The sequence below is a fragment of the Centropristis striata genome, chromosome 8 (assembly GCF_030273125.1).
Source record: "Centropristis striata isolate RG_2023a ecotype Rhode Island chromosome 8, C.striata_1.0, whole genome shotgun sequence".
Classification (NCBI taxonomy): domain Eukaryota; kingdom Metazoa; phylum Chordata; class Actinopteri; order Perciformes; family Serranidae; genus Centropristis; species Centropristis striata.
This window is the reverse complement of record NC_081524.1, coordinates 20,341,913-20,354,051: the sequence shown is the minus strand read 5'-3', so window position 1 is coordinate 20,354,051 and position 12,139 is coordinate 20,341,913. Positions and strand designations below refer to the sequence as shown.

Sequence of the window (12,139 nt, the reverse complement as noted above, 5' to 3'; positions counted from 1 at the left end):
TTTTGTCTTCACACTGCATTCTCTGCCAGGTTTCCCTTGATGAAGAACCTTGTGATCCCAGGGTTGAAATAGGTGTATATATAAATTGATAAAAAATCCTGGTTGGCACCGGGGCGTAGTGTAGAGATTGTTCTGCATTCTCAGGTTCATGGTTTGGATCTTAACAGCCTCGTGTCCTGTTGAGGTGTCCTCGAGCGAGACACCTGTTCATTCACTTCTTTATGGGCGTGAGCATGAGCTGAAGGCTGAAAATGTAAATGTGTCCTCCCCCTGCTGCATCCGGCAGCTGTTTTTTTTTCCTGGGGACCATTCACTTGTATGAAGACACCAGAGGATTTGTTCCGCTCGAGAGGGATTTAGCTCTGTCTATTGGTATTAAAAATAAATCTCTCCTTGTGTCGCTGTTACATTATTACATTTTCCCCTGTGAGGCTCCCTATCGCTTCCCTGATAACACCATGCTAACGAGTATGGAACGCCCAGAGGAGAGCGCTCATTCTTAGCAACATTAAACCTGACCCAGATGATCTGTGTGTCAGCCATAGGATGAGGAAACAGAAGGGTAACATCCCGCTGCAAGACTGGAGACGCAGCGTTGCAGAGATCAGATTACAAGATGTCTTCCAGCAGGTCTATCTCAACCTATTTATCATTGCCCGGTGGTATGCACAAGGGACCTGAGGTGCTTAAATGACTGAAGATTAACCGTAACCCTTGTTCGAAAAACCTCGGCTTGACCCTGTATTCTGTGCCATCAAAAGGATTATCACTCACTGATAGCAGGATCCAGTTAAAACAAGGGAGTTCTGTCCTGAGGCCGGTCTGCTAGTCAGCCAGCTCTACCCTGAGGAGCTCCGTGTAACAGTTTCCTCAGCAGAGAGAGATAAATGTAAAACATCCTTATGTAGACTTGCTTAACATTTCCTGCGACGCCTACATTGTTCTGTTGGGAGATATGACCACCTCTTCTCTATATCTTTCAAGCACCGCAAGCCAGATGGCATACATCAGTCGTAAACTGGATGTGATTACGAAGGTTTTCATCAGTTTTTATTGCCCTAGATTGTGCCTGGAATAATTACATTCTGTATTCAAGCTATACCCAGATGGTTGGTGTGCCAAACCTCTACAGTGATATTTATTAAAGCTTTAAAACATGGTTTATATCTTCTGCAGTCTCTTTTTTTAAATGTCAGTTGAATTTGGATTGTGTATTCATATATGAAAGTCTTTAGTGCCTGGTTGATGTTTTACAGTTCGGGTAGCCGTCCATATTTAAAGTTTAAGTTGCACCAGAGCTCTAAATAGTGTTCTGAACAAACTGAAAGTTTAGTAAACACAAGTTGCACAGCATTATGTGAGCACTGTAAAAAGCTCATAATGTAAAACACTAATGTTTGCACTCACTTGATTACCGTATAATGCTGCACTAAAGATGTCAGAGTGTTTTATATATATGTGCAATAAGCTTTACCTTCCTTCCGCCAAAAAGATTGTGTTTTTGGCTTTTTTTTTGTATGTTTGTCAGCAGGATTACAGAAAAACTACTGGCCCAATTTTCATTAAACTTGGTGAAGGGTTTGGCATGGGTCAAGGAAGAACACATTAAATTGTGGCACATAACCAAATCAGAATCATGGGGCAGATACTCAAATACTTTTCCACATTTGTAAATCTTGCATTTGTGCTGTGTTCATGTGGTGTTGGAATAATTGCTTCCACACTGGAAAAAAATCACGTGAATGTCCTCTCAAGTTGAAACGTTAACATGCGAGATAGGGCATGTCTTGGCAGAAGTCTGCACCCTGTTAGTGTCCTCTAGTTTATTATGAAAAGGAGTCGGTGAACACTGACTAAAACAAGTTGCTTTTATCCGTGTTAATGGTTAAGTAATAAGTCAAGTCAATTTTGTTTATACAGGTAGCAACTTGTTAATCACAAGGTAGTCAGTCCTCAAAAGCATACACTTCTTTATCGTCTATTTCGCTGTAAATGGGAACATAATGTTTTAAATGAACATCATGATGTCTTGAGGAAGACTTAAATCTAGCAATTGAGACCATTGATTATTGGGAAAATGTTTACTGAGGTATAAATCAAGTGAGAAGTAGGATCATTTTTGTCATACACTTTTAGACAACTAGGCTTTTCTTGCAACCAGTGGAGTCGCCCCTGTTGGCCATTAGAAAGAATGCAGGTTTAATGCACTTCTGCATTGACTTTGCTTGGATAAATTCCCTAAAGTGCCTTTTACCAGGAACAAACTGAAAGAAACCTCAGGAAGAGCCATCGAGAAGGGATCCCTCTCACAGGATAGACAAACATGCTATAAATGTCATGTGCACTGAAGAGACCAACGTAATAAAATTACAATAATAAAAGACCATTGATCATATATGTTTATGGCCTCAGTGTGCAGTGGCTTGCACAAACACTTGTGTTTATTTTCTCTGACTACATGTTCATCGTGCAGTTTCCAGCACCTCTTGCTCGACAGTACACACTGTGCTTAAATTGTTGCTTCCTGTAGGTGGTAAAGTGCCTGTAACCAACACTAGAATTTAATCTGGGCATACAGAGCGACATAACAGGATCTTCCCTGCTACACTTGGTTGTGATTTTGAATGTTGCAACCAGAAAAAGAAGTGAAGCTTTAAAATGACCAGAAATCTAATCCGTGTTTTCAGGTTTTATCTGGTTCTTAGACAACTCTGAGGCCAGAGGGTCTGGGAGGCGTGACCAGCTCTTTTTGTTCAGCAACCGGTGATTTAAAAAGAGCACCTTTATTCTAGTCTGATACTTTTCTGATGTGTCATGAGTCATAATAACTATGTTGTCTGAAAGGTGAGTGTCTCTCAGAAATCCCCTAAGCATCAAGCTCTGCTTTATATCAACATAATACCATTTTGTGTGTGTGTGCCTGTGTGGTTATCAGACCACTTGCTGTCTTGTGTTGGCTTTTGTGTAAAGAGTTCCCAGCCCTCTACAACCTCGCTGTGTGTTTGTTTTTGTTGCCTAGGTGTCCAGACGGACCCCGCCCTAGCACGGTGCGACCCTGTCAGCTGCCCTGCAAGAAAGACTGCATCATGACCCCTTTCAGCGACTGGACTCTGTGTCCCGTTACTTGTGACGCAGGTACAAGAAATAATATTAATATCCTGCATTGTTGTGGATGGATGGATGGATGGATGGATGGATGGATGGATGGATGGATGGATGGATGGATGGATGGATAGATAGATAGATAGATAGATAGATAGATAGATAGATAGATAGATAGATAGATAGATAGATAGATAGATAGATAGATAGATAGATAGGTCCCTTTTTGTTAAATTATTTGGTAGTGCATTAGTTAATCTTATAAAAATGCTGTTTATTACAATATTTAGCTTTACAGTTTCAGGCTACAGTGAGCTATAATATGATAATAAACAAGAATACTTAATAAAACATGTAATAGCTGTATCTCTAGAACACAGAAGCTTGTTTAAATTAACTGTGTGCAAAAAACTGCAGAGGTGGGACTCTCTGCGCAGAGCCAGACACATTAAGTACCACATAAACACTTGCACTCACGTCTCGTTACACGTAATTAATTTGACAGATTGGCGTGTACGACAACCTTTGGGCCGACCTCTTTTAGGGGCGCCTGGCAAGCCGACTCGCCCGTGGCTACAAGTGTCAGCAAGTGTCGTCGAGTTGTTGTTGTTTTCACGCTGTGAAAGAAAAACATTTTCAGATGAGGTCACCTCTGTCAGGCAGCCGTTGCCCAAGCTGTTGAGCGGAGGCAAGTACATTAAATTGATTTACATCTGAAAATCATTACCGTCCATATTTTGATGACCTCTCCGTGTGACACGGTGGCATAAATCTCTTCACTCTGAGCATGCTGCACCAGTGGTTTCGCATTTTAATTTGATGCTATCTATATCTTCACCTTGCGCAGAGAATTTCACACCACCCACATACAAAGGTTTAAAGCAGGGTTCAGGACTATCTGGAGGCTCATTTCATCTTAATTAACTACTTGAGGGCATCTCCACACATGTAAACAACATAAATTTAATCTGAGTCAATTCCGAGGCCTAATGGGATTTTTCTACATCATCGTTGTTGGCTTGATATCCCAAGTAATCAGACGTGCGTGTTGTCTACGATAGCTGTCCAATTAGATTTGGCAATAGTAGTCTCCAAGTCCATTCTTCAAGGACTATTAACAGAGCAGCCTAGCTTATCATTCTGACATGTTTCTCATCACTTTCCCATGCACACATTCCTTATTTTAATTCAATAATTGTCTGTGTCTGCTCAGCTGGCAACGCTGTGAAGAGAAAGCAATCAAGGAAGCGTCTTATCATCCAGCTGCCATCCAACGGAGGACAGGATTGTCCGGAGGTGCTGGAGGAGGAGAGGGACTGCGAGGTCCCCAAAATCTGTCCAGGGTTCAGGTAAAAGTCTCGCAGTGATCAGATAATGCTGATGGCAGATTTCATGCTCCAGTTGACAATGCATAAGTGGTTTGAGATTGATTAAAAGACCTTTTAGCATTTGTTTTTTTGCCCTTTTTAGCCATTTTTCTGTATTTTCCAATACAATTGATTCCATAAAGGCTATAGGACGCTGTGGAAAACTAAACTTAATTTAACCATACAATATACTGTACAGTTTTCAGTTGAAAATACGTCAAAAAGGATTAACAAATTGTAACTTTTGTTTTAATTTACATGTCAAACAGGGTAATAGACAGAGACTAACTTTAGACCTAATAAAGCCTTTTTCCCCCTGATTGTTTCTCCATTACAATCATTACATAGAACATTTGTTTTGTTTGGCTATATTTGTTTAAAATACTGAGAAAAAATGGAAATGTGAGCATTATGTGCTTACTGTATTGGTTAAACTTTCTCAACACACTTTTCAAAGTATCCACTGTATGAGTTTATTTATAGATACACTTTAATGTTTGCTCTTTGTTGACCAGCACAAAGGTAAAGCTATTAAGAGTTTTAAGTTTCAAGTTTCTTTATTGATCATGTGCACCAACGTTACAGAGAAGCAGTTGCTGTCTCAATCCAATGATGCTAATAAAATATTTATAACAAAAAAAGATGAAACTCTCATCAGCAAAAATACAGTTTGTATCAGAAAGTTTATTAAAAGGGTAAAATGATGGAAAAAAGGTTAAGTGTTGAAAAGAGTCCAGTTTTAGGGGCTAACTAACTAATTAGCTCTATAATACTTATATGTAATATAATCATAGAACTATTGTTAGATATACCCACTGTAGCTCGTGGTAAAAGTTCAACTCCCTGAATCATAAATTACCTGTTTAATGGTGAACATTGGAAAAATGTCTATAATTAATTTCAGCAAAGCCACACTACCAATCAGGCCAATTAACTAACTCTAGACTGTGCCATTTTTCCCGCACCAATCTTTCAGTATTAATGGATATAAGTTTGTTTTTTTAAGTAAAAGTAGAATCAAAGTATTCTGTAAATATTCTGTAAAAAAACAACAACAAAACAACAGAGTGTGTAGTCTTGTTGTGTATATAAACGATCTCTGTCATTGTAATCTGTAATGTTAACAGTGGACAGGTAGCTAAGCTAGGTAGCCGCTCGTATGTGAGCTTGTTAGTTGTCGAGCGTAAATGTGAAATTGAACAGAAATCTTGGGGGGGGGGTGTGGAGATGCCCTCAAGTACTTAATTAAGATGAAATGAGCCTCCTTTTCAAATAAATGAATAGCCTAAATAATATGAAATAATGTTCTAAATATGAACTCTTCTGTTAGAAAATCTAGCTTCAACAATATATCTCTTAATAACTGCAATAAGATAAATAATAGAAGAATCTCACAAAGATACTAACTTAACAAACAAAAAGGATCTAAACTTTTCATCTTTAGTTGTCTTTAAGCTTTGAGATCTCCAGCACCTTTATTAGACACTGAGACATATGTGCCAGCTTTGCACACGGTGCACTCCGCCTCCCACCTGTCCCGACCGGGACGGTACGTCGGAAATTTTTTTTGCAGTTCATCTGTGAAGCTGCACTTACGCTTCGGCATTTCCTGTGCAATGCTGCTCCGCTGTTCGATCTGCCCTCTGTCTGCTCTGCTCTCTGTCTCTCTCTGTGCGTGTGTGTGCGCGCGGCGCTGACCTGCCCTCAAAGCCTCTTGGTAATTACGTATCGCAAATTTGTGTGCAAAGCGCCGGTCAATTTACGTGCACGTGTACTGGTCCTATGAAAAACAGTGAACACCAGACATTTTCGTGAATTTATAAAACCCGGCCGGACGCCCCGGACAGGACATAAAAAGTGGACATGTCCGGGCAAAAGAGGACGCTTGGTCACCCTAATATACTGTATACATACACAATGGTGCAATGTTTAACATAAGTACATTTACTCAAGTACTATTCTGCCCTACAGAGTCTAACTGCAGTAACTACGCAAAAGGTAAAACTGAGAAAAACTTCTTTAAAGGTTGTTGTTTTTTAAGTTTTTTAACTGGCAAGCCAAATTGTTGGTAGGTAGATAAGTGATATGACACTTATTTCTACATGTAATGATGATGTAATTTTTATACTCAATAATCATGATTAAGACCTTTGACCCCAAAAATGTAGTTTCTGCACTCTGGTTCTGCTGTAAAAGGTTCTAATAATAACTAGAAAATTTCCTCTGGGGAAATTTTGAAAGGGCCACGGGGGCTACTGCCGGTGTGTGTACACTATGATGAGACTCTTCAGAGATTTCAAACTATGCCCTTTAACCTCAAAATGTGTGTGTGTGTGTGTGTGTGTGTGTGTGTGTGTGTGTGTGTGTGTGTGTGTGTGTGTGTGTGTAGCGAAAATCACATGAAGTTACCTGTGTGTGTGCGTGCGCATGTGTGTTTGAAGCATGTGTATGCATGTGTGAGGAGTGTGAGCGCTTACGCGCGCGCGCGTGTGTGTGTATCTGTAACTGTAATCACATCAAAGATCAAAGGCAATCAGATCAAAGCAATCAACAGAATTAACTGACACCTGTTCCAGTGACAGCAGCCAGAGGTGGACAGAGGTCCAGAGGTGGACTGGAATTTCTGGCCTCGAACAGAAAGCATCTTTGGCAAAACCATAATACCTATCATTGATCCGACTTCACTTTGAGCGTCCTGAGTTCTTCCTGAACATCTACATATGTTTTTTTTTTAAGAAAAATGAAAAAATAGCTTTGTTAGAGCGATCTAAAAAAACGTTAAAATCTCACTTTTTCCGAAATCTTCCTGCGTTTTTAATATGGGAGCCAATGAGGCTGTTGGTGGTTTTGGTGGATCATCTCTGCGTCGTACGCCCAAACTATAACTCTGACAGCTTTACCAGAGAATTGCGAGTGAGAAGACAAATTTTCCTACGTTTCTATGTATAAATTATTTCTGTAGAGTGGAATTTGCGGCCTGGAGCGCAGTTTTAAAATTTATTTTTTGACAGTTTTACCTCTCCCTCTACACTCTGAGCGATGACATCACACACTCTGACACGAACATTCCGTGCAATACACACCCATTATAATCTCAGAATTTCTCCAAAAATGATCATGGTCATTGAACAGGGATTGATAAAAAACTATGACCTATCGAAACGTGGATTAATACACCGATACACAAGACTTGTGTCTACTGTTTAAAGTTTAAATGGAGTCTCTAGGTGAAATTATGCCGGAGAAGTAGACGTTTAAAAATCTCCAATTATTGTTCTTTTTTGCTCATTTTTTTCCGGCCGTCCCATTCATTTCAATGCAAAATTTTGGGCAGTTTTTCGCGACTTACGTCACGAAAAAATAATATTCCGTAGAGAAAAGTAATAGCACACCGATCCCGATCAATCCGCACGTTTTGATATATAATTTGTCCTGCAACTCTATAAGTTGTAGGACTAGTAGAGGGACGAAATTGCGTCCGCAAGAGGAATAAGAAGAAATCCACAGTATAACAGTAGTGCTCGGGGCTTTGCCAGTGCTCGGTGCGATTGCCCCGAGGCCCTAATGATAAACAGAGCGCAGTAACTACAATGTTGTTGTCTTCTTTCAGCTTTTATAGATAGATAGATATACTTTATTTATCCCAAGCTGGGAAATTATAGTATATTTTGTTTTCAGGGAATAAACATTTTCAAATTAATTTTGTTATAAATGTATTTAAAGTGTTTAACATCTCTGTTCAAATATTTGCGTATTTTAGACTTAATATTATAAAGAAATGTTACTTCATCACTATCTAGATAATAATTTCCCTTTCAAATAAACTATATAATATAATATTATTTGTATACTTAAATTAGTATATATATTAAAAGCAGACCGTGGTAAGTGCAATTTGTAAGTGCAAAACTGAAATCTAAAACTATGTTACAAGATAAGACAGACATCAAGGGGTTCATTTTTAATTATAACTCAATTCTGACCAATAACGTAGTTACTGCAGTTAGGCTTTGTAGGGCAGTATACTACTTAAGTAATAGTATTTCCATTGTATGCTGCTTTATACTTCTACTCCATTACATTTCAGAGGCAAACATTGTACTTTTTACCCCACTACATTTACCTGACAGCTTTCTTTACTTTAGTTACTTTTCAGCAATGGTGGAAGAAGTACTCAATTACTACTCTGTAGACAAAGTCAGCATTAGAAATGTTTTTTGAGTAGGCTACAGATGTATTGCCATCAAAACATACTTAAAAGTATCTAAATTCAAAGTTCTCATTATAAAGAAAGGTGCATTTAAGACAAATGCAAGTTATATAATTGGATAATATTATTTATGCATTCATTTGCCTATGATTTTAATGTCGCAGCTGGTAAATCAGTGTGCTTTATATGCTGCTGGGTAGCTTGTAGATTACTGCAGTAAACAGTACAACATTAGCATCTGAAATGTAGTTATAGCATTATGTACCCATGATTTACTCTTTGCATTTCTTGTTCCCCGTTGGTGGAACGCACTACCAGTTCCTAACAGAGCAGGGGCGTCTCTCTCTACCTTTAAAACCTCCTGAAGACCCAGCTCTTCAAAGAGCATCTTCTCTCCTAGCACCACAAGACAACTCTACTCCTTAAATAATTATCACTAGCACTTATTGCTGCACTAATGGCTCTTATTGCACGATACCTTGATTGTTTGCCTTTTTTTCCTGTAAGTCGCTTTGGATAAAAGCGTCTGCTAAATGACTAAATGTAAATGATTTGTACCTAAGTACAACACTTGAGTATATAAGTACAAGGATATATAAAGCATTTCAAATACAGTCCTGATAGAAAATGATTGCACTATAAATGGTAATATTAGTCTGAAAAAGTAGATACTATCCTCAAATAGTGAGACAGTGTTGGTGTAAGGGTGAACACTGTGGTTGCATTAATATCCCTTTACTTTCCTGATTTTTTCCAGGTGGAAAACCCACAAATGGAGGAAGTGCCAGCTGGTCCCGTGGTTTCTCAGACAGGACCGTCCTGGTGCACAGGAGACCTGCGGACCTGGACTCCAAACAAGAGGTATAGGAAACCAATCTCTTCATCTCCCTCCGCATCTTCACTGAGCCGTTCCTAATCACTGTAAATTAAATTTTTGCTCATTTCGGTGCATCTGGAGCCCGGCCACATGGCAGCAGATGGATATGCCAAGGTTTAGAGAAAAGGCCAATTGACTTAGAGCACACATCAAATCCTCCCACTTACAAGACGCGACACAAACTGAGGCTGACACTCCTTAAAAAAACGTCAACAAGAGACTTCCTTTCTTTTGCTGGCTGTTTTTATTTTATTTATTTTTTGTAATCCTCCTGAGTTTGGAAAGGAAATGTGTTCACTACTCATTGTGTGCCTCTTGAGACTCGTTTGACAGTTTGGGTTGTTTCACTGCTGGATTTTTTTTTACCTGGGGCTCTTGTCATACAATTTTAATCAAATGTCTCTTGTTGAAATTTTGGAGAAGATGCTGTACCTTGCCTATACTATACTGTAGGACACGACAGCTGAACCTCCTCTTCATATGGGTTTCACGCATAAGTGACAAGTACTTTAAAGGAGTTGCGGCTCTCCCACTTTAAAAGCATATTTCCTCTCGCCTTTTTTTTTATAGAGGATGGATGTACCATGTAGTCCTGGGAGGCTTTCATAAAAATTCAATTTCAGGGGGTCACGCAGAATGATCAATTTCATTATGTTCCAGCTCCTATAGAAGGCCATTATTAGTGCTTATATTTCTGTTTCGTCTTCGCTAGCTTACATTAATGGATGGAAGAATCAATTTATTCATGAAATGCTTTAAGGTCCTCTTTGGACATACTCGCCACCACACTTCTCCAGATTCTGTGCAGCTTTTCACTGATTTGATAACATGTGACACTTGCTGTCCAGAACCTCCTGTACATGTTTTCACCCCTCTGACACTTTTAAATGGCAGAAATGATTTTGTCATTGACTTAAACCAAATGAGACACACTGTCCTTTCTGCTCTGTGTTTTTTCTGACACTGCATTGTGTTGTTTACCTGGACAGAGGCTTTCCTTTGGGGGAATAACACACAGCACTATTAAACACACAGAGAGCATGTGCTTCTCTCCTTCTCTCTCTCTTGCGCACACGCACACACGCGCACACACACACACACACACACACACACACACTCACAAGATAAAACCTGACCTAACACAGCAACAGACGGAGGCTTTCCAAACCAATAGCAGGGCCAACGGGGGGTTCAGCAAAATGTGCTTAGAGATTGATTTCTTTATGAAGGTACAGCCCTGCAGAACGTCTGCATCACAAGAAAATGAAATATTGCAGCAACACAAGTAATACCCTTTATTGAAAGAACAAAGAATGGGGATGATGCAAGCCAACACAAATTGACTCATGGGCTTCAAACCAATTGAGGTAGAGATGCTATTGTGTCTGCTCTGCTTATAATTGTTATTTAGCTCCCCGTGAGATGTAATCTGAGTTACACAGTTGTGATCTGTTTTTCATTGACTCTTTAGTGGGCCTCTTTGAATTTCTATTTGATGTTATGTTGCTCACCAGTCGGGAGAAGAAGTATCTGGATCTCTTACTGTACTTAAAGGGGCACTGCAGTGATTATACACATCAAAGTAATTTTACCAGAAACAGGGAGTACCACAGCCTGTGAAAACTGTTATGATGTGTTATGTGGCACCCGGGGAGCAAGTCAGGGAAAATTTGTACCATGATGTTTTCAGGAAAATGCCAAAAAAAAAAGGCCAGCATTTTTCCTAAGCCCCTCCCATCAAGATCACAGCCATATGCACATGCTTCTTCTACTTTACTGCTCTGGCTTTATTAAACCCTTTGAGATGACATCTTGTGAATCTAGGCTCTAGCTTGCTACATAAACATTAAGATTTGAATTAGCATGAGCTGTGAGCTATTGGCTACAGCTAGCAGAAGGCTTAACTTTTTTTCTAAATCTTTCAACACTTTTCATTGCATTTATTATCAGACTCTCTTTTAGACTGTCTAGATGATGAGTGATATGTTCATCCTTCGTTTTCGGGCATTGCTTTTCAGTGTAAGCAGATGTTTCCAATGCTGGAAGAGCAACATTGTGTGCATGCTTTTGAACCAGGCTCTCACCACCTGAAGACATACGCACATCTACATTTGTAGAACAGCCAATAGGAACGCCCTGTCTCTGAAATGACCTGTGATTGGCCAAAGTCTCTTATCAAGGGCTAGAATTTCTAAAGCCTCAAAACAGAACCTAAAGGATGTCCAGAAATGTAGTTTTCAGTCATACTACTTGAATTACAATATGATGAAGGTTGTTAGAACAAAATAGCCTACCCCAGCTTCAAATGTATAGAAGGGCAACAATGAATCACTGGAGTGTTCCTTTTTAAAGTAGCAACATCACAATGTAAAATAGTTCAGAAAACTGATGTGTTGAAGTGTTAAAGTAATAGTTTCACATTTTGGAGAAAGTGCTTAATAACTTCCTTACAGAGAGTTATTGAGAAGATTATATATAGACATATCTGTCCATAACGTATATATAAAGATTAATTCAATAGCTTAGCATGAAGACAGGAAACAGGAAGAACCTGATCTTCTGGCTCTGTCCAAAGATTAGAAA

At 39.2% G+C, this 12,139-nt stretch overlaps 1 protein-coding gene across 1 annotated transcript in view; it reads left to right on the top strand.

Moving 5' to 3' along the window:
- The window catches only part of thsd7ab (thrombospondin, type I, domain containing 7Ab), a 202,523-nt gene that overhangs the window by 123,687 nt on the left and 66,697 nt on the right, over nt 1-12,139 (top strand). The window contains exons 10-12 of the mRNA XM_059338271.1: nt 3,020-3,135; nt 4,316-4,451; nt 9,437-9,540. Coding sequence (XP_059194254.1) covers nt 3,020-3,135; nt 4,316-4,451; nt 9,437-9,540 — 356 coding nt within the window. The remainder of the gene's footprint in view (nt 1-3,019; nt 3,136-4,315; nt 4,452-9,436; nt 9,541-12,139) is intronic.